The sequence below is a fragment of the Pan paniscus genome, chromosome 17 (genome assembly GCF_029289425.2).
Source record: "Pan paniscus chromosome 17, NHGRI_mPanPan1-v2.0_pri, whole genome shotgun sequence".
In the NCBI taxonomy this organism is placed as follows: domain Eukaryota; kingdom Metazoa; phylum Chordata; class Mammalia; order Primates; family Hominidae; genus Pan; species Pan paniscus.
Genome location: NC_073266.2, coordinates 81,411,436 through 81,433,346, shown reverse-complemented (window position 1 = coordinate 81,433,346; position 21,911 = coordinate 81,411,436). Strand labels below are relative to the sequence as shown.

General features: G+C 36.7%; 1 protein-coding gene across 1 annotated transcript in view; it reads right to left on the bottom strand.

Moving 5' to 3' along the window:
• The window catches only part of SERPINB10 (serpin family B member 10), a 28,718-nt gene extending 8,021 nt beyond the window's left edge, over nt 1-20,697 (bottom strand). The window contains exons 1-6 of the mRNA XM_008952656.6: nt 20,675-20,697; nt 18,899-18,979; nt 11,253-11,429; nt 9,416-9,481; nt 8,835-8,972; nt 7,032-7,149 (exon numbers count right to left, since the gene is read on the bottom strand). Coding sequence (XP_008950904.3) covers nt 7,032-7,149; nt 8,835-8,972; nt 9,416-9,481; nt 11,253-11,429; nt 18,899-18,979; nt 20,675-20,695 — 601 coding nt within the window. The 5' untranslated portion in view covers nt 20,696-20,697. The remainder of the gene's footprint in view (nt 1-7,031; nt 7,150-8,834; nt 8,973-9,415; nt 9,482-11,252; nt 11,430-18,898; nt 18,980-20,674) is intronic.
• Nucleotides 20,698-21,911: the final 1,214 nt, after the last annotated feature.

Here is a 21,911-nt window from a genome sequence, read left to right as displayed (position 1 = left end):
ATCCTAGTGATACACCACATTTATAATAATTATGATTATAAAATATCATTAAATGATGACATCTTACATACACCAGTGATCCAAACCAGGAAGTTAACATTAATAGAATATTATTGACAGGTCATATTTAAATTTCATCAGTTGTTTTAATAAAGTCCTTTTTTTCTGGGTTAGAAACCAATACAAGACCTTGCATTGCATTTAGTTGTAATTTCTTCTTATTCACCTTTAATCTGGAACAGTTTCTCACTCATTCATTGCCTTTCATGACCTTGACACCTTTAAGAAAGACTTCCCATTTGTTTTGTAGAATTCTCCTGAATTCCCAGTTTAGGTTTGTCTGATGTTTAATCAGGATAATATTCAAGTTATGCATTTTTGTGAGAGTATCACCGTGGTGGGTTGAATTGTGTCCCCCAAAAACACAAGTCCCAGTTCTAACCCGTAGTACCTGTGAATGTGACCTTATTTGGAAATACAGTCTCTGCAGATGAAATAAAGTTAAGATGATGTCATATTGGATTAAGGTGAGACCCAATCCAATGACTAGTCTCTCTGTAAGGAGGGGGGAATTTGGACATAGGCACACAGAGAGGAGAATGCCATGAGAAGATGCAGAGATAAAAGAGAGATACAGACACGAAGAAGAAGCCATGTACCAATGCAGGCAAAGATTGGAGTGATGCATCAGCAAACAAATGAGTGCCAAGGATTGTCAACAACCACCAGAAGCTATGAGAAGCTCATGCAAGTTTCTTCTCTAGAGCCTTCAGAGAGAGCACAGCCTTGCTGACAGCCTGATTTTGACACCTAGCCCCCAAAACTGTGAGAGAACACATTTTTGTTGTTTTTAACCACTCCGTTTACCTTAATGTGTTATGACAGCCCTAGGAAACTAATACAACCACCGAAGTCATGCTGTGTTCTTCTCAATGAATCATGTAAGGAAGTGCATGATGCCCATATGTCCTATTACTGGTGCTATTAATTTGAACACTGATTTTTCCAATGTAAAAGGACTGGCTGGTTTTTTTATTTTTTGGTATCATGTGGGAAGATACTTTGAGAGCGTGTAATATTCTGTTTCCCATCAGGCTTTTGTCCACTAATTTTAGTATCCATTTATGATTGCTATCTAAAACAATTACTACTGTGGTTACTATTGCAGATGGTTGTTTTCTATTTCCATCATTCTTCTGTATTCATTAACTAGAATTCTACTGTGAGAAAGAGCCTTCCCTTCTTCATTTATTTGGATCTTCAGTTATTTGTTTATATCAGTATAGACTCATGGGTATTTACTTTATTCTATGGGTTATAATCCATTACTATCATTATTTATTTTGTTGCACAAATTGCTCCAGATTTTGTCATCGGAAGCCTCCCCTGTTGGCTCCTGTGTCCTTCTGACATATTCCCAAGTATTTTGAGCATTTCCTTACATTCTGTCACCACAAAAAGTCCTTATCTTGTACTTCGCTTGTCCCAGCTCTGTTATCACCATTTTCTCCAGGAGCTCTGCTTTCTTTTTTTGAAAGAAGGAGTTTAGAAATCAAGATCTTGGTGTCAGATACGCTGATTACTATTGGGATGTCATTGCTTCCAGATCCTCTCAGCAAATGGGGCTGGGAAATGTATGCATTATACACACATCTGTATCTATTTCTACATTTATCTATTGAATTATCTTTCTGCATATATATTGAAGAGTAGAAGGTCATATTGATACTTTCACTTCCAATCTAATAACAAAGGGTTCATTGTAGCCTTTGTCTTTGCCTTATTTGTAATTTCTTTCCTGGCTCTCATGATTTCCAATATATTTCCTTATTTGCTTAATCCTAGAACAAACATAAAGTAGTTTCAGGATTGCAAATCCATTCTTCTATTAAAAACAAATTTAAAAACTAGGGTACAATATTTGTGTACTTTTTTTCAGCCTTAAAATATATAGTCGAAGTATACTTACTTTTTTTAACCTTTGAATTTATAGTCAAAAATGCTGTTTTACAAGGTTACTTAATGTTTTAGACCATATGTTTGTTTAAAAGAATGTATCTGAAACAGTGCTACAAGCCAAGATGCCATTAAAGGACTGGAAAATTTGAAGAATCCCGAAAGAGAAAATACAGATGGATTAGACTGATAGAGGAAACCACAGCATACACACACAAAAGGCATCACAGATGACTTCTTGGGAGGTTGGGGTGTTGCTCAGGGAGTTAGAAACTCAAAGGCCATGCATTCATGGAGCTTGTTGGGGGCAGGGAGCATCAATGAGATTAATGAAATAATTCCATTTATTGCAGTGGCTCCTAACTTTGACTGCAAATTAGAATCTCCTAAAGACTTAAAAATACTGATGCTTGAACCTCACTCCAAGATATCTGAATTAGTTCATCTGGAGTTAGGCTTAGTAATCAGTAAATTCAATTTAATATGTTGCCACGATTGAGAGTCACTGGTTTACAGCAATTGTGTTTATTGACTTTCTATACCTCCCTGGGTACCAGCAATGGGCTACAAATACATTAGCTTACAGTCTAGAGCAATGAGTGAGGACACCGTATGTCACAGTGGAGTTAGAACAGTGTTCCCAAGGTACTAGGAATTCCCAAGAAAAACTGGAAGCTTCCCATGCCCAGAAGGCAAGTTATAAATACAGCACCTCAATGTCAGCCCAGCAGTGACCATAGACAAGTTATTGTGATCTGTATTATAAACTAAGACTGGTAAACTGGGGTTGCCAAACAAAGACACACAGAAAACCAAAAGGATTAAACAGGTAAGAAAATCCACCCTATGAGAGAGAAGCACCAACATCAACATGCACTAACAGGAAGCAGAATTAATACAGCAAAAAGACTTAACAATAAGCAAAATTTACATATTCAGATAAAGCTGACTGATCTCACTAATGAAAAAGAAATAACCAATAACCATAAGTCTGGAAGAGAAAAGAAATAATTGTCAAAGCAGAACATAAATAACTGTGGAAATAAAACTCTTGAATAGATTGAATAGTTGAATGAACACAGCTGGAGCAAAATCATGAGCTGGAAAAGAATAACAGAAGGGCAAAGTGATGAAAAGTAAATATAAATGGAAAATCAAAGCAGATAGAATAGATTGTGAAATTTCAAATTTGTTTATTGGAAGTACTGAAGGCAAGAAGGGACAGAATGAAAAGAAGAAAATCATGAAATAAATAATATACACAATTTTGTTTACCTAAAGGCCTTTATATTTAGATTTAAAATAATTGCCAGCAAAGTTATAAAGTAAATAAATAAAAATAAAAAGACCCCTGCCTAGAACATAATGTTGAAACCTCAGAACACCAAAAAGAAAGAAAAGTATTCTAAAATCTTCTGGGGAAGGTTCAGTGTGCAGGTTTGTTGTTTTTATTAATGATGCTGGATGCTACTGTCTAAAGGAAAAATGAAGACCTTGGAGAAGACCTGTTGAAAGCTCAAGGAAAGAAGTATCTTTGAGATGGTTCAGGTAGAACCTAGTCATGCCAAACACCCTAGCAACTTTCCCTTAAGGACATATGGAACTCTGCCTCGACAAAGTCTAAGTTCCTGAAGAACTAATTAATTCCTTATTTTATTTGATGTTGAATGCTTCCAAATAGCAGATATTTGTGTCCAAAATAGAAAATACAGAAGGATTACAGCTTTCTCCCTCTCTAGACAATTCCGCTTCTGAGGAATAGAGTGAGGAGGGTCAGCTGGAGGAATGAAATCATGGGATGTGGCAAACAAGGCTCAGTAAAAGATTCGAACTGTGTCCACCATGAGCTTATTTTCTGGTGCCTCTCATTTGACCAGTGGTATGATAACAGAGAATTTTTTAAAGTGTGGATGTCCCATACTGTGGCCATATAGTACTATAATCTGCAGTCTGCCCTTTCTTCCATAAAGTAAAAGATTATTTGCTCAGTTCTTCTTCAGAAATGAAACTTCTAGACTTATGCTGTCTAATATGGTGGACACCAGATTCATGTGGCTACTTAAATTTAAATTAATTGAAATGAAATAAGTTGAAAATTCAGTTCCTCAGTCGCATTAGCCACATTTCAAATCACCTGTGTTCACATGGGAATAGAAGCTACTCCACTGGACAGTGCAGATTTATGGCACATCTCCATCATCACAGGAAGATCTTCTGGACAGCTCTGTAATTCAGACACCTGGATTTTGTTATGTACCTTGAGTGCATCAGTCTAAGCTGGGGAAGCAAGGCAAGGACCAACCCCTAAGAGCCGTGCTTATGTGGCATCAGACAACAGCTGTCTTCTTGGCTCTAAAAGGCTTTGCTAGGATGCAAAGCTAGCAGATTAGTTGCCCCAGCCTTCCTATCTGTAGGATCCCTACCTGATTTCCAAACAACATAACAGTCACCAGGCTAGGAATCTAAAACATAACATTTTGCCCAACTCCAGCACCATTCTTACTCCTACTCCTGCTATGTTGAATTTGTGTTGTAGGTCACAACATACTTTTGCCTGTACAATCAAATGTGGTCTCACACAAGCTACAAAAGGGCAAGTACCTAGTAACTGCTAGCTAATCTATAATTCTAAACAAAACAAACTTATTTTCAGATGAATGCAAATCAGGATGGAAGTTAAATATCATAGTCACTCTTGCTTCACCACGGCTTTTAAGTCATGGGCTCAATGTAAAAGGAACTGAGCACTTAGGGCTGCCAATGTTATCAATTCATTCCAATAAACATTAATGTTCTGAACAACTGCTATGAGCAGGCCTGTTATGTGTGGTTTAAAGCTGAAGGCAGAGTTATTGCACACAGAGTCCTTGAGTCTAGCAGGGGACATAGATGTATAAGCAGTTAGTTTTGATAACAGTGTGGTAAGTGTCAAAGTAAAGGTTTGCATAAATGTCTGGGAGCAAAGAGGAGGATGTTTAGCCTGAATGAAGCCCTGAGAAGTTATTTGGGGGCAAAGGAGGGGTTCGGGGGTGGCAGGGCAGGGAACGGTATTTCAGATAGAAGAAATGGCATGAGTACAGGGTCATTAAGTAGCACAGGGAGTTCGGGACATTCTATGACATGTAGAATCCCTGAAATATAAATTTTAATCCAGGGAGTGACAAGAGTTTAAGTAGAGAGACAAGCAAGGCTCCACAGTCACATTGGCCCTTATATGTCTGGTTAGGGGCTTTGTGTTGATCCCATAGGTCATGGGGCAGCATGAATCAGTTTTGAGTAGAGGAGTGACATGGCCTATCTGGTCCAATTTGTATTTTAGGCAGGTAATTTGGGTGGTAAATGGAGGTTAGATTTGAAGGGAACAAGATTAGAGGCAAATTATTGCATTTGTGCAGATAAAAGATAGCGAAGAAAGAAAGGCTGTGGAGGAAAGGAATTGAAAGGAAAAGTGAACTCTGAGAAACATTTAAGAGGAAGCAAAGGAAAGGGTAGAATTTAGAGTATGTCTCAGATTACTGTTCTGGGCAAGTGTGTGATTGGTGTACCCATTCACCAAGATGGAGAATACATGAGGAAGACAAGGTCTGGGAAAACCATTCTGAATGTGATTTCAGGTATGGTGAATTTGAAATGCATGGGACCCTTGGCAAATATGTCTAGCAGGTGTTTGTTATGAGCCCTGAAGTTCAGAGGAGAAGACAGCAAAACATTCCATGTGCTTAGACACAAAGCAAAGGCATCATCATTAATATTCATTAATGACAAATGATGAATTAATCTTCATTAAGTCATGAATGATTAATCTTCATTAAGTCATGAATGATTAATTAATCTTCATTAATGATGATGCCTTTGTATTTCTTCATAAGATATAATATAATATCAATTGAAATGTTGATTTAAAAGGCAGCATGGTGTGTAGAAATCAGTTCAGACTTTGGAACTAAGCTGACTTATATTCGAAATCCTATTGCTGAAGCTTTAAACTGTGTAATCATAGATAATTTCTCTAAAATATCAGCTTCCTTATTTCTAAAATAAGGATAATAATAAAAGACTGTTAAATTGCCTGGGAGAATCCTTCTACTACTTCCTTTTAGAAATAAAACCCTGAAATTTAGGTGACAAATGGCAACCCAGCTGAAAACTCCATTTTGCAGATCTTTCTTCCAGCAAGTATGGTGACTGGAATTGACTGGAATGTGGTTGGTCGCTCTTGCCTGGAATTAGGGGCTTTTTGATCCTAAAACTAGGAAAGTCACAGGCAAACCAGAATGCACTGGTCACCCTAGCAGAAAGTGTGCTATGGACTAAGTTTAGACCAGTGGGAGATGAGTGGAATTAACATGTGAAACTTCCAGGGCATCCCCTTAAAGACAAATTAGCTTTTGCTGAAATTTCTTTTCCCCACTTCCTGCTGCTACTACAACTGGCTATTGTAAGAACCATCTTGCACCTAGAGATGGAAGCCATGTATTGAGGGTGGCAGTGCTGAACACCAGCCTGGATCTCTGGTTGGCCTTGGGAGGCAGAATGCTCTCTCTAACCCAGGATGCCTAACTACCTTTGAACTATTATTTGAGAGAAAGACATACTTGTGTCTTATTAAGCCACTATATTTTGGGTCTCTTCTTTAGAGTAGTTTAATCCATACTCTAACTGATACTTGAACTTACTTTGAAAAGTATTTAAGATTCTATAGCACATTTAATGCCACATTTCTGTTATTAGTAGATATTTTTCCTTAAAAACCATGCATGTGGCAGTATTTTCAATTTCCTTTTTGCATTTTTCTGCTTTTTACCCTTGGGCTCTTCTTTGGAATTAGTGGGAGATGATAATTTTCTTGTCTATTTGGTAAAGTGATGGCCTGACTTACTTGTTTTAGATAAGACTTATTAGGAAGGCAGTGAATCTAAAAATTATGTACATGAATAGAAATAAATGTTCTGAATATTTATAATGTGTCCACACTTCTATTTAAGGAGTATACATACTTACACATGACGCAAACTAAAATAAATACAAGGATGTTTGGGAAAAGCACACTGCCAAACCCCTTGGTGAAAGCTTACCCTCGGTCTGTCTTTCAACCCATGAGTTGATGTCCTTTCTGATTTGATCAGAAGCTTCCACAAAGTTAACAGACTGAGGTTCTGCACCAAAATATGTTTTCATGTCTTCTAAATATTTCTGAAAGACATAGATAAAAATCCCCTTTTGTAGAGTTTGTTCAAAATTGAGAAATCAAATCTATTTAGATTATCAAAAGAACTAGGTAGGCGGGCAATTGCACACTCCCACACCATCACTCCATCCTCTCTTTCCTGACTCCCAGTTTTGGTCAAAAACTAAACACCTCACTCTTCAAACTTAGCAGGGCACTGGCTAGCTATGCAGAGCTCCAGCTGTGGAAGGAAGTACAGATGCCCACATTTTTGGGGCTTCCACATCCTCTTCCTTTCTATTTTTATCCATGCCTTGAAATGAGGCTAGAATGGAAAGGGACTACAAATAACAAGAGTGACCCCAGTGGCCAAGAGGTATTGGGCATTGTACTTGACTTTTTATGGTAGGGATGAAATCAAAGTGAGGCTTGTGATACTGGTAGCTTCCTTCTGTGGATTCTAAACATCAAGAATCTTGTGGAGGACCCTTGAAGAAAATGATATCCTGCCATGAAAATGGATTTCTAAGCAGAGTTGAATGTTATATTAGGCATTCTGAGGCAAAAAAAAAAAAAATGAGGCCTCCACCTCCTCCTGGTCCTCTGATGTTCACCCAGTGGCAGTCATCACATGTAGGCTATGACTGAGTTTGCTGTTATGGGGGCATCTGCCTTGGGAACACAATTTATTCTTCAAGACATTGTAGTATTCCTTCAATTTGCTTACTTTATGCAGGGCTTGTAGGAGAAAAAGTGATGAGTTAATTCTGTTGCCAGGAAGTGGCTTGAAGATTATGAAGTCTAAATTCGGTGGAATTTAAAATCTAATAAAAGGAAAACTTAAATATTTTTGAGGGACCACTGCCTGTCTTAATTCAGGGCTTGTGGACATATAAAAATATGTTTGTCTCTATCTCTGTGTCCCTCTTGTTTCTAAGTGCCCACTGAGTCAATCATGTCCCCTACTTCTGCATCAAACGAGAGTCCATGAGCCTACAAGAAAGGAAACTGTCTTTAAGATTCCATTTGGATGATTTTATGTCTTTAGTAATAACAAAGCTCAATTCCTGAACTCCCCAGAATTCACTAGATTTGAACAGGGATAGCATTGCTTGAAATCACAAGGTAGCTTTATTTTATCTTATTGCTATTCTTCTACCCTATCTAATTTCCTTGCTCTTTGCCCACTGGACACACGGGTCCTCCTGCCCAAAGAGATGTTGGACAATGAAGGAAATTATTGACCTGGGTTGTCATGTGACCCTCTTAACAGAGGACAGAGTCATCATGGTCTGCATTGGTGGGGTTTCAACCCTTAGTAAAGAGGAGAAGTTGATATTATTTCATGTTTCATGTTCCCAAAGTCTGTAAAGTCTTGATGTGAAAACTGCTCACTTCTCTCATCCCAAGGTCAGTTTTGCTCTCAAGTAGACAGTCTCCAGCCAAGTCTCCATATGTATTTGTAGGCCATTCTCAGGGGCTACCTCTGTATTCTAGACAGAAATATCTGATTGCTAGATCTGATTTGAGACCTGTTATTGGTTTCCTTTACCACTAGACACTCATTGGTTGGTCTAATTGATTGTTTGCAGGGAAGTACTGACCACATGAAGATTGTCCCTGGATCCCTAAAGAAATATACAGAGTTTACTGATTGGTCTCACATTGCTCTTTCTTTTCCATTAGCTTAAAATAAGACATTTGCACTTACATTGTGAAATGGATACGTTTTCTCTCCATATATTGCATTGGCTGTTTTAAGTAAGTAGTCATCGTTGGGCTTGAGGATTTCTGAGATAAGTGTTTGGAAATCAGAGTGTATTTCTTCCGAGTTGCTCAAGTTGAATTCCTTTAGAAGAGAAGGAACTAGTCAAATAAAATGTTGAACAAGAGTTACGTACATGTTAGCAAACTAAAGCTAAATAAAATTATTTGGGGAATTGCAAACAAAAGTTGAAAATGTTCCTAAAGTGGATAAAAATGTTTTCTTTAGTGTTAGTGCAAAAGAATGAAATGTTATTGAGGCCATAATTTTCTCCACATTTAGTTTGCAAAAGCAGGCAAGAAAAAGTTTGAAACTAGAGAAATTTTTAGAGAGATTAAAAGGGCGTGGGGACAAGAAATCTTTCAAAAGGTGTAGATATTTTGTATTCCAAAAAAAGTTTCTGTAACTTTAATATATGTTTCTAAGAAAAATTACCTGCTAAAAGTTGCTTCAGTTATCACTAAAATACATGTGCTAAAAGTACTTTTTCCTTAATTATGAAATATATATTAAAGGATAGGATATACCATTTTCCTTTTTTTTTCACTTTCAGGGTCAGATTTGACTCCCTGGTCTCTGTTAAATTGAAGCACCTGCAATTTCAATAAAAATACAAATGAATAGACTGCAGAGAAGTAATCATATAAATCATACATCATCTGTAAATACAAGTCAGTCATTCCTATAATTGCAGAACATATAATTAGTTAAACAAAGGGGCTCTGACTTGACTTAATGTGTGTAATAAAATAAGTCAAGAACTGCTCTTAAATAAATTTTCTAAAGTCAAATTTAAGTTGCTGGTCTCTTTATTTTCCTATGTTTTGTAACTAGAATGATGTTAGGAAAACCTTGAGGTAAAATTCTCTTATTTTCCGTATTTCCTTTTTACTCATGGTTGTTTTAAGAAGAATGCTAGGTGTCCAACTGAGACCATCATTTAGACAGTTTAGGTAAAAGCCATAATTATGTGGAAAATTAAGGAATTTTAGTTGTTTTTTTTTCTAGTTAAATGCTCAGTTCCTATTGTCTACCACTACTTGACATATTTAGGCACAATGTTTGGGTTTACCCCAGCATTTCATTGGAAAGTTAACAGGAAGGATGTAGATACTCTTCTTTCCTTGGAATTGTACAACAATAGAACAGAAGACAATACTTTTATCTGCCAAGTCCTGGACCCAGCTGACAATAAGAAATACAGTATACTGCATCAACGGTTGCATTGACCCGTGTTAATAGAACAAGGGCCACCTGCCATACATAAAGGGGTGCACAGTTAATTCATGAGGCCCATTTGCAACTAAAAGTGTTAACATCCAAAACAAGGACAAGCAACACCCAGCAATGTATTTATATGAAATAGATTCACATTGGAATCCACTTAAGATTGTCTATCACATTAATGATTAAGACTTTTGAGCTAATGAACCTGTCATTAACAAGTTGTGAACAAGGATTTTGTTGTTGCTGTTGTTGTTTTTAAACCACCTGATATCTTGTGAACTACAAGAGTAAGGATGTTATCCCAAGTCCAGACTAATATAGCATGTGTTCTGCCCACTTCCCTCAGAATTACCAACCGTGTTCACATCCATACTTTCTAAGGAAGTCACCTTCTTGGGTGAAAATTCTGTCATTTGGCCTTTTGGTTTTGCAAGATTTAGGGCCGAGTTTACTCCTTCTGTTTTTTTTTTATTTAAAATCACATTTATATATACATATTGTTGCATATATATGTATTCATATATATTTTTACACACACATATGGCTATTTTGCTATCTATGACTACATATATATATTTACATACACACAATGTTTTGAGGATGCTTATTGCAAAAATAGTTCTGTATATAATAGTATTATATTGTTATTGTAATGATCTTAATGGGCTCCTTAGATTCATTCAGATAACCAGGGACTAAACAAAGAGAGAATCAAACAAAGCATGAGAAACAGAATTCTTTTATTTTTCTTTTTTGTGTCTTCAAGAAAATCCTTATGTGATTATAAAGATGCTGAATAATTCTATTATTTAAAGTTTGACCAATTACTTTTTGAAATAATATCATCAAAATAAAATTGGTTTTGGTGTTGAACGAAAATTGATAACCTTATCCTTTCTCCATTTTATTTTGCTAAAGGACACAGGTTCTCAAATGGTTTTCCTAGCAACAGTTTGCAAATTGATTCTCTTTACCAGGATTTGTTTTATGGTATAGAATGTTTTAATGTATGTCTTGTTTTAGAGAATGTTATTGTGAAATGTAAATTATTGAGTTGTCAAGAGAAAACTGAAGTTAAAAGGCAATGAAAGCACTTAGTTTACAAGAAACAGAAGATAGTTGACCTTTTCCACTCACCTGGGCCATTTGGGCTGCAGTGGTACCTTTGGCGCCCAAATACACCATGGTCAAGGAAGTTGAGATGCTCCAGGAAGAAAAGAAAATATTTTTACCCTGAGCAGATTCAGCTAGCTTTTTCCTCAACTCCAGGGCAAACTGGTTGATTGATGTTGCTAGAGCGTCCATTGAGGAAACCTAAGAAAAATAAAGCAAAAATTAGAGAGCATATTAATATTTATTTCCACTTCACCTTTGTAAAAATATGTATTCATAGTTGCATACATATCCATATACATTGTCATATGAGCTGAATAGACTTTAGCAAAATTCTAGTCCAATAATAGTATTTTATATATTAAAACACTGAAGTTTAGAGAATTTACGGGAATTGCCTCAAATTTTAGTGCTAATGTGCATTAGAGAATAAATGGATTCTGGTCAGTTAAAAGCTGAGTCCCATAACATAGTTTTTGCCACTCTCTTGACATTTTTCACACCACCAGTTTTGTTTCCATGTGTTTGTATCTAGTTTTTCCAACTCCAGCATAAGCTTATTGAGAGCAAAATATTCTTTTTATGCTGCTTCGTGCACCCAACAGCACCTAGCTAAGGATTTTGCACAAAATGGGTGCTTGTAAATATTTATTACTCATTTACAATATTCATGGTTTGGGCTGTAACTACCATTTTTAATTTATGTAAACATGGAATCATGCACAACTAATTGGAAAATGCTTGTAGAGAAATTGAGAAGTTAAGACTGTTTGTCTTTATTCTCACTCATTTGAGACCCTCTGAAACTGGTCTTCTGGAACAAGAGTACTCAGTTTTCTTCATCTTTTTTGATATTATACTCAACATCTAAATGTCATCTCTAATGGAAGCAACCAAACAGCTGGCCAGCCTACCACACCTGCATGTACCTGGCCTGAAAATGACAGGTGCCCCAATCCACAGCAAATGTGCACCACCACCACTCCATCACAAACACTCACAGCCTGGACCACTGAGGCAATTGCAGACATTATTGATGATGATTACAACTGAGGAAACTGCATGGATATTATGCTACCAAGTCCACCCTAAACCAAAGCCAATATACCATACCCAACCGATACCATAATATTTTAATTTAAAAGCCTTTTAAAACTAGGTTTCTATAGTTAATTCCATCTATTTTGATTTTATGGCAAAATAATTTCTCGAATAAGTTAAACGATTTAACCAAGTGCTAAGGGAATCTGTTACTGCTAGACCAGCCTTACAAGAAATCTTTAAGGAAGTTTTAAACATGGAAACAAAAAAATGATACCTGTTACTTAAGTACTTAGCATACACACTTTATAAAGCAACCACACAATAGAAACCACAAAGCAACCAGCTAATAACTTCGCAATAGGATCAACACCTCACATATCAATATTAACCTTGAATGTAAATGTGCTAAACACCATATTTAAAAAGCACAGAGTGGCAAGTTGGATTAAAAAACAAGACCCATTAATATGCTGTCTTTAAGAGACCCATCTCACATGTAATAACACCCATAGGCTTAAACTAAATGGTTGGAGGAAGAGCTATCACACAAATTGAAAACAAAATAGAGCAGTGGATGCTATTCGTATATCAGATACAACAGGCTTTAAGCCAACAAAAGTAAAAAGTGACAAAGAAGGGTATTATATAATGGCAAAAGGTTCAATTCAACAAGAAGACTTAACTATACTAAATGTATATGCACCCAACATTGGAGCACCCAGATTCATAAGACAAGTACTCTTCAACCTACAAAAAGGCTTAGACAGACACACAACAATAGTGGGGGACTTTAACACCCCATTGACAGCATTAGACAGATCATTGAGGGAGAAAACTAACAAAGAAAAACTTGACCAATTGAACTTATTAATAAACATCTACAGAATACTCCAGCCATCAACCACAAAATATACATTCTTCTCATCTGCACGCGGAATATACTCCAAGATTGATCACATGCTCAGCCATAAAGCAAGTCTCAACAAATTTTTAAAAACTGAAATTGTACCAACTATACTCTCAGACCACAGTGCAATAAAAATAGAAATCAATGCCAAGAAGATTTCTCAAAACCACAGAATTACTTGGAAATTAAACAACGTGCTACTGAATGACTTTTCGGTAAACAATGAAATTACGGCAGAAATCAATGTCTTTGAAATAGACACAGAGACATAACATACCAAAGTCTCTAAGATGCAGCAAAAAGCAGTGTTAGGAAGAAAGTTTATAGCACTAAATGCCTACCTTAAAAAGTTAGAAATATTTCATATTAACTATCAAACATCAGACCTAGACGAACTAGAGAAACAAAAAAAACTAATGCTAAAACTTCCAAAAGAAAAAAACATAAGTAAAATCAGCAAAACTGAATGAAATCGAGACCCAAAAATCCATACAAAGAATCAACAAAACCAAAAGTTGGTTTTTTGAAAGTATAAACATGATTGATAGACTGCAGGCTAGATTAACAAAGAAAAAAAGAGGAGATATAAATAAGCACAATCAGAAATAACAAAAGTGACATTACAACTGATCCCGGAGAAATACAAATGATCCTCAGAGACTACTGTGACTACCTCTATGCACACAAACTAGATAATCTAGAGAAAATGAATAAATTCCTGAAAACACACAACCTCTCAAGATTAAATTAGGAAAATATTGAGACCGTGAACAGATCAATATCATGTTTCAAAATTGAATCAATGATAAAATCCTACGAACCAAAAAACGCCCTGGAACAAGTAGATTCACAGCTGAATTCTACCAGATGTACAAAGACAAGCTGGCATCAATGCTGATGAAATAATTTCAAGAAATTAAAGAGGAGGGACTCCTCTCTAACTCATTCTACAAAGCCAGCATCATCCTGATACCAAAACCTGGCAAAAACACAATAGAAGAAGAAACCTATAGGCAAATATCTCTGATGAGCATAGATGCAAAAATGCTCAATAAAATCCTAGCAAGCTGAATCCAGCAGCATATCAAAAAGTTAGTTTATCACCATCAAGTAGGCTTTGTTCCTGGAGTACTATATTGGTTCAACATACACAAGTCAGTAAATGTGATTCACCACACAATTAAAAACAAAAAACATCTGATCATCTCAATAGAGGTGGAGAAAGCTTTCAATAAAATCCAATATCCATTCATGATAAAAACCCTCAACAGACTAGGTGTTGAAGGAATATACCTCAAAATAATAAGAGCTATCTGTAACAAACCCACAGCCAATATCATACTGAATAGGCAAAAGCTGGAAGCATTCCCCTTGAGAACTGGAACAAGACAAGAATGCCTACTCTTTACCACTCCTATTCAACATAGTACTAGAAGTCCTGGCCAGAGCAATGAGACAAGAGAAAGACATAAAAGGCACCCAAATAGGAAAAGAAGAAGTCAAACTATCTCTCTTCATAGACAATATAATTCTATACTTACAAAACCCTAAAGACTCCACCAAAAGCCTCCTGGAACCAAAAAATGGCTTCAGTAAAGTTTCAGAACACAAAATCGACGTACAAAAATCAGTAGCATTTCTATATACCAATAACATTCAAACAGGGAGCCAACTCAAGACTACAATTCCATTTACGATAGCCAAAAAATAAAATAAAATAAAATAAAATACCCAGGAATACACCTGATGAAGAAATTGAAAGATCTCTACAAAGTGAGGTAAAAAAAAAACACTGCTAAAAATCATAAATAATACAAACAAATGGAAAAACATTCCATGCTCATGGACAGGAAAAATCAATATTGTTAAAATGGCCATACTGCCGAAGGCAAACCTCGGATGGAATGCTATTTCTATCAAACTACCAACGTCATTTTTCACAGAATTGGAAAAAACTATTCTAAATTTCATATGGAACAAGAAAAGAGCCCCAATATCCAAAGCAACCCTAAGCAAAAAGAACAAACCTGGAAGCATCACGTTACCCAACTTCAAACTACACTATAAGCCTGCAGTAACCAAAACAGCCTGGTGCTGGCACAAAAACAGACACATAGGCCAATGGAACAGAATAGAGAACCCAGAAATAAAGCTGCACACCTACAGACATCTAATCTTTACCAAAGTAAACAAAAACAAGCAATTGGCAAAGGACTCTATTCAATAAATGATGCTGGGATAGCTGGTTAACCATATCCAGAAAAATGAAAGTAGACCCTACCTTTCAACATGTACAAAAATTAACTAAAGATGGACTAAAGACTTGAATGTAAGATCTCAGACTATCAGAATCCTAGAAAAAAAAAAAATCCAGGAAACGCCATTCTGGATATCAGTGTTGGGGGAAGTATTCATGACTAAGTCTTCAAAAGCAATTGCAACAAAAAACAAAATGGGACCTAATTAAACTGAAGAACTTCTGCACAGCAAAAGAAACTATCAACAGAGTAAACAGACAACTACAGAATGGAAGAAAATATTTGCAAACTATTCCACTGACAAAAGTTTAATATCCATTATGTACAAGGAACTTAATTCAACAAGCAAAAAACAACCCCATTAAAAAATGCCAAAGGACATGAACAGACACTTCTCAAAAGAAGACATACAAGTGGGCAACAAACATGAAAAAATGCTCAACATCATTAATCATTAGAGAAATGCAAGTCCAAACCATAATGAATACTACCTTGTATATGTCAGAATGGCTATTATTAAGAAGTCAAAAAACAAGAGATGCTGATGACGCTGTGGAGAAAAGGGTACACTGTTGATGGAAATGTAAATTAGATCAGCTACTATGGAAAGCAGATTGGAGATTTCCCAAGGAAGTTAGAACTACCCTTCAACCCAGCAATCCCATTACTGGGTATACATTCAAAAGAAAATAAATCATTCTACCAAAGAGACACACACACACACACACACACACACACACGTGTTCATCACAGCACTATTCACAATAGCAAAGACATGAAATCAACCCAGGTGCCTATCAGTGTTGGATTGGATAAGGAATACGTGGTACATACACACCATGGAATACTATGCAACCAAAAGAAGGAATTAAATCATGTCTGTTGCTGCAACATGGATGCACTAGAAGCTGTTATCCTAAGCAAATTATGACAGGAACAAAATACCATATGTTCTCACTTATAAGTGGGAGATAAGCACTGGGTACTCATAGACTTAAAGATGGCAAAAATAGACACTGGAGACTACTAGAATGGGGAGGCAGAGAAGGGAGAAAAGATTGAAAAACTAACTATTGGGTACTATGCTCACTACCTAGGTGATGGACTCAATCAAACCTCAACCTCAGCATCACACATTTTACCCTTCTAACAAACCTGCATATGTACACTCTGAGTCAAAAGTAAAAACTGAAATTATTTAAAAAATAAAATAATTCGAATTCTTAGACCTAGGAAATCTCATTAATGCCAAAGTTGTGTAGAGTTAGGTCTTGCATGAACGTCACCTGGCCTTCTGAGAAACCTAGAATGAGAGCTTTGGAAAACGTCAGGAATTCTCTATACTCAAATAACTTAATCATGAGAGAGGCATGTGCAGACAAGGTTTTGGTTTCATCATAACTTGGAGTTAATAGTGATACAGTGGGAATCCCCCCAGCCATAAACTTACACTTAACCAAACAGCTTCCCCACCTCTAAATCATGCCCTAGGTGTGGCTCCTGCCTACTCCAAAAGCTTATGATAATCCCAGGCTGACATTATTTGATTAAATAGAAAACAAAAAAGACTGTAGATCTGTGGTAATTCTACACTCTCATAAAATATTGAATATTTGCCTGTGACTTTCTTCCTCAACAGATCAAATGCCATCTTCAAAATAATTCTGTATTTCCTTTAAGGCTCTTACTCATTCAAATAACATTTTGTTACCTGCATAGAGTATATATCAAGCTTTGTATTTTTAAAACTCATGAATTAAATTTACACGGAAAATGTTTGGTTTTTGGCCAAACCACACTCTTCATGAAATGGGGAGAAAGTACCATTTCAGAGGCTGGGGTTTTTCTACCTCAGTGTATGGTTATTCCAGTGTTTATTTACTTGTAACATGTTCCTGAAAACAATAATTCTCTATTATAAAAGCTAATTTCTCATGTAAGCTTAATATTTAGTTGTACTCATCTTCATTAATTCCCTTATTAATATCATTATTTGTATATCAGATGTTACCCAGAACATACAAGAGAAACAATTCTTTATTTTCTTTTTTTAAAGAAACCTAATGAAGTACTAAGCCATTCATTAGTGATATTTAACCCAACAATGAAAAATACTTTCTGAAGGGTGTAGAATTGTGAGGTGAAATTTTATAGGAAATAATTATTCCATACAAATGTTGGACAATTATATTTTCAGAGAAGACTGCAAATGTGTAGGTCAGAAGTCTACCAGGTTATTTTCAAAATTAATTGCTCTTTTGCAGTTTTCAAGAGCTATAAACTGATCATCTATGAGCTTAACCTGTAGACAGGCTCAGAGGAGAAGCCAAAGAGAATTAAGAAAGCAAGAAAAGGATAGTGTCATTCATCAAAATGTCTCATCATAGACATTTCATCATTGCATGCCCCTAGCACATCAGTGTTGGAAAGACCCTTAGAATCTCCCTAACCCAGCTCCCCCATTTTGTCTGCTAAGAAACTGAAGCTGAGAGAGGTTGATTGAGCAAAGATGCACAGCAGAGTCAAAACTGCAACTGTGTTATCTTGACTGTGAATACAGTTGCTCTTGCCATTGTATCTCATTGTGTTTAAGATTTTAGTGGCATAAAGAGAGAGATTACGTGATGGAGAACCATCAGGAGGAGAAAGAAGATCTGGAGAGTGGGGAGAAGGATTCTTGTCCCATTTTCCATGAGACACTCCCAAGGGCCTCTTGCCTTTCTGATGACACTGATAATATTACCTCCTCATGGAGTCGTGCATATCAGAGAATGACAGTTTCCCCAATCCCCAGCACCTTTCTATTCACCTAAGGCCTTTTTTAGAAACAGGTAATAGTTTGGGGTGGTTTATGAAGAGCACCTAGTATAATGTGGGGGATTAGGAACATTTATTATTCCACAGAAGAGAAGAAAGCTAATGGCCAATGAAATGGTGGCCAGGAGAAGAGAGTGGGGTTTTGGGTTTGTGGGGGGAACAGTTAAAGAGTCAAACCGTGAGTTCCATATATTAATGAATAGGATCCAAATTCAGGGTGCCAAGCTCACATTTCCTAAAGAGTTGAAGGGTTTTGGCTCAACTGTCCTGAGAGAATATTTTATTTATCTCTGCGCATGTTGACAGATACATAAATGTGACTGGAGGAAACTCCACTGATGATTTCACAATTCCCAGTAAAACAAGGAGCAAATTCCACTCCACAATTTCTAGAAAAACAATTTCTCTAACTTTTTTGGGGAATGAATGTTCTTTCTCCCATATCCCTTTTTCTAGTATAAACTTCAAACCAGCTCAGGTTACTCTCTGACTTACACAGACAAATTCTTAAGGGATTGGGCCTTATCTATTATTTCTGGACTTTTTTGGGGGAAGGGGTCTTCATTATTTTTTACCTAGCTAGGCACTTCAACCAAGAAGAAAAACATAAATAAAATCATTAACCAAAGAAATATTTACAATACCTTGTTTTCTTCCACTGGAGCAAAACTGGCAATTTGCTCCTGTAGTAAGAGATTGTGGCTGAAGAGTTGAGAAACTTTCAACTGAAGAAATTAAAAAAAAAATTTTTTTAGCACCTCCCTGTTCTTAGCTCCACCCTTTGATTCAGTTTCACAAGCAGGTATACTCTTTCTTTCAGGCTTATTTTTGTCAGAAGTCTCAATAAAAAGACAGAAAGAGACAGTTAAGGGTTTGCCTGAGTTATTTAGTTACTCACATTTTCCATCTCTGTACACATGAGAGACCTGGATTCTGACAAATTGTAACTCATCCTTTTTTTGCTTAATCCTTTCTCTAGTCTGCCAACAGAGAATATTTGGCATGGTTTTCCCAGGTAGTATTTTTTTTATAAAACACAAATAGAAAGCTTCAAATTAGTGGAATAATAATGATCAATGAAATAGAAAATATTACTGAATTATTAATTTGTGTTGTGTCTGTTTTGTTTTTTCTAGAAATAGGGTCTCACTCTGTCACCCAGACTGAAGTGCAGTGGTGCAATAATATTTCGCAGCAGCTTCTAGCTCCTGGGCTCAAGTGATCCTCCCACCTCTGGCCTCTCAAAGTGCTGGGATTTCAGGCACAACCCATCATGCCTGGCCTTTATTGTAAGCCTGTTAAAAATGGCTCTCGGTTACTATGTGAAAGGCACCCCGGAAGATTTTCTGTTCTCATTTGGAGCATTGATGTAGAACCCAGAGCATCACTTGAATGACTGGGATGTCTGTTTTCCCCACTAGCAGGGACAAGGGTTTTGGATCAAAATTTTAGACACCATTATTGGGTCGGATGTTAGTTCATCATTTTCTGGTTCTCTTTTATTTTTCCCAAGGAATGCTTTTTCACTCCTTATTTATTACAAAAGAAAAATAACAGGCCATTTGTTTCATTTGCATGTGTATGGAGGAAGGCGGGGAGGGTCATTGGGAGAGGGATTGGAACAGGAAGACATCTCCAGGAGGGATTAAGACAAAGAAGGAGCCTCTCTATTTATAAACTATTTTGTATATTTTTCTCACGTAGTTCCTGTTTTTCTCTTCACAGAGGCATACTTATTTTCTGGCAAGATGGCTCAGACCTTAATATTTGAATGTTGATGTGGAACCCAGAGCAAAGTGGTACTCTGGATTTCACTAGGGAATGAGACGTGTGCTAGAAAGTTCCATGATGCCTGCCCAACTTTGCACTGAGCAGATATGATTATCCAAGAATGCCTCCAGAACTGCTATTAGAAAAAAGCATCATATGGAGCCTCCAGATAGAAGGACTGCTCACCTTGACTGACGGCAGTCCACCACAGTGACTTGGGCTGCAACACCACCCAGCATGAAAACTTGCTTGTGTTGCTTATGTTATAGTAAAGGCATCAATGTGGATTTTGCGGATTTATGCAACAAATGGTTTCATCTTCCCTAAAGTCAAAGATTAAGTTTTATTCATTTTTTTCCCTCAAAACCTTCTCCAGATTTCTTCCTCACTTCTTGATTAAACCCCCTATGTATTAGGCCATTCTTGCATTGCTGTAAGGAAATGCCCAAGACTGGGTAATTTGTAAAGAAAAGAGGTTTAACTGGCTCACAGTTCTGCAGGCTGTATAGGAAGCATAGTGATGGCATCTGCTCAGCTTCTGGGGAGGCCTCAGGAAGCTTATAATCATGGCAGAAGGCAAAGGGGGGGCAGGCATACCATATGACAGAAGCAGGAACGAGAGAGAGAGGGTTGGGGGAGTTGCCACACACCTTTAAGTGACCAGATCTCATGAGAACTCACTATCATGAAGGCAGCACCAAGCCATAAGGGATCAGCCTCTAGGATCCAAACACCTCCCACCAAGCCCTACTTCCAGTATTGGGGATTACAGTTCAACATGAGATTTGGTCAGGGACAAATATCCAAACTATATCACCCTACGTGTAGGTATACTGCCTACAATAGTAAAATCATAGCTGTACATTATTTTGTTGCCTGTTGGGGGACTAGGAAAGAGAAAGAAATCATGTACAAAGTTAATAATACAGTATTATTAGAACAATTTTGTTTGTTTGTTGTTTTTATTTATAACCCTGTGTGTATACTGCAATATGCACATATATTACTAGTAAAGACAGAGAAATAGGAGCTAAATGAATAGGGAACAGGAGTGGAAGGAAGACTTTTCACTCTAGTCTTTTTTATGATATTTGATGTTTGGGCCATGTGAATTTATTAGGTACTCAAAAAATTTGGAAACAGAGAGAGGAGCATCAGATGCATCAATATTATCTTAGTAGGAATCCAGAAGAAGAGAGTAGATCAACTGGCGCCAAGCAATTGAGTAGATAATTGCTGTCTTAGTCGGTTCAGGTTGCTATGACAGAATACCATAGATTGTGTGGCATAAACTACAAACAAGTATTTCTCATGGTTCTGGAGACTGGTAATCTGAGAGGGGTGTTTCCACATGGTCAGGTTCTAGTGAGGGCCTCTTCCTGAGTCACAGATGACTGCTTTCTTGTTATATCCTCACATGACAGATAGAAAAAGATCTGGTGCCTAGAGCTCCTTATGAGGGCAGTAATTCCATCATGGATTCTGCCCTCATGACCTCATCTACCCCTAATTATCTTCCAAAGGAACCACCTCCAAGTACCATCACACTTGGGATTAAAGTTTCAACATATAAATTTTGGGAAGATATATTGAGCCCATAGTGATGGCTGAGGTTTCCCAGAACTGAAATGAGATATAAGTTTCCAGATAGAAAAATCTTCTGCTGAACAGGATAAGCTTTTTAAAATATGATTTTAAAAATATCCTTAATGTAATGAAATATCAAAAAAATCAAAAACAAAAAAATGAAAATTATAAGGGTCAAGAACTATCTTAACATCAACTTTCCTATCAACAATTTTGGGTACCAAAAAGACAATAAAATCATACCCTCAAAATGCTGAAAAGCACTTGGAACCCAGAATTGTATATCCATACTCTAACTCA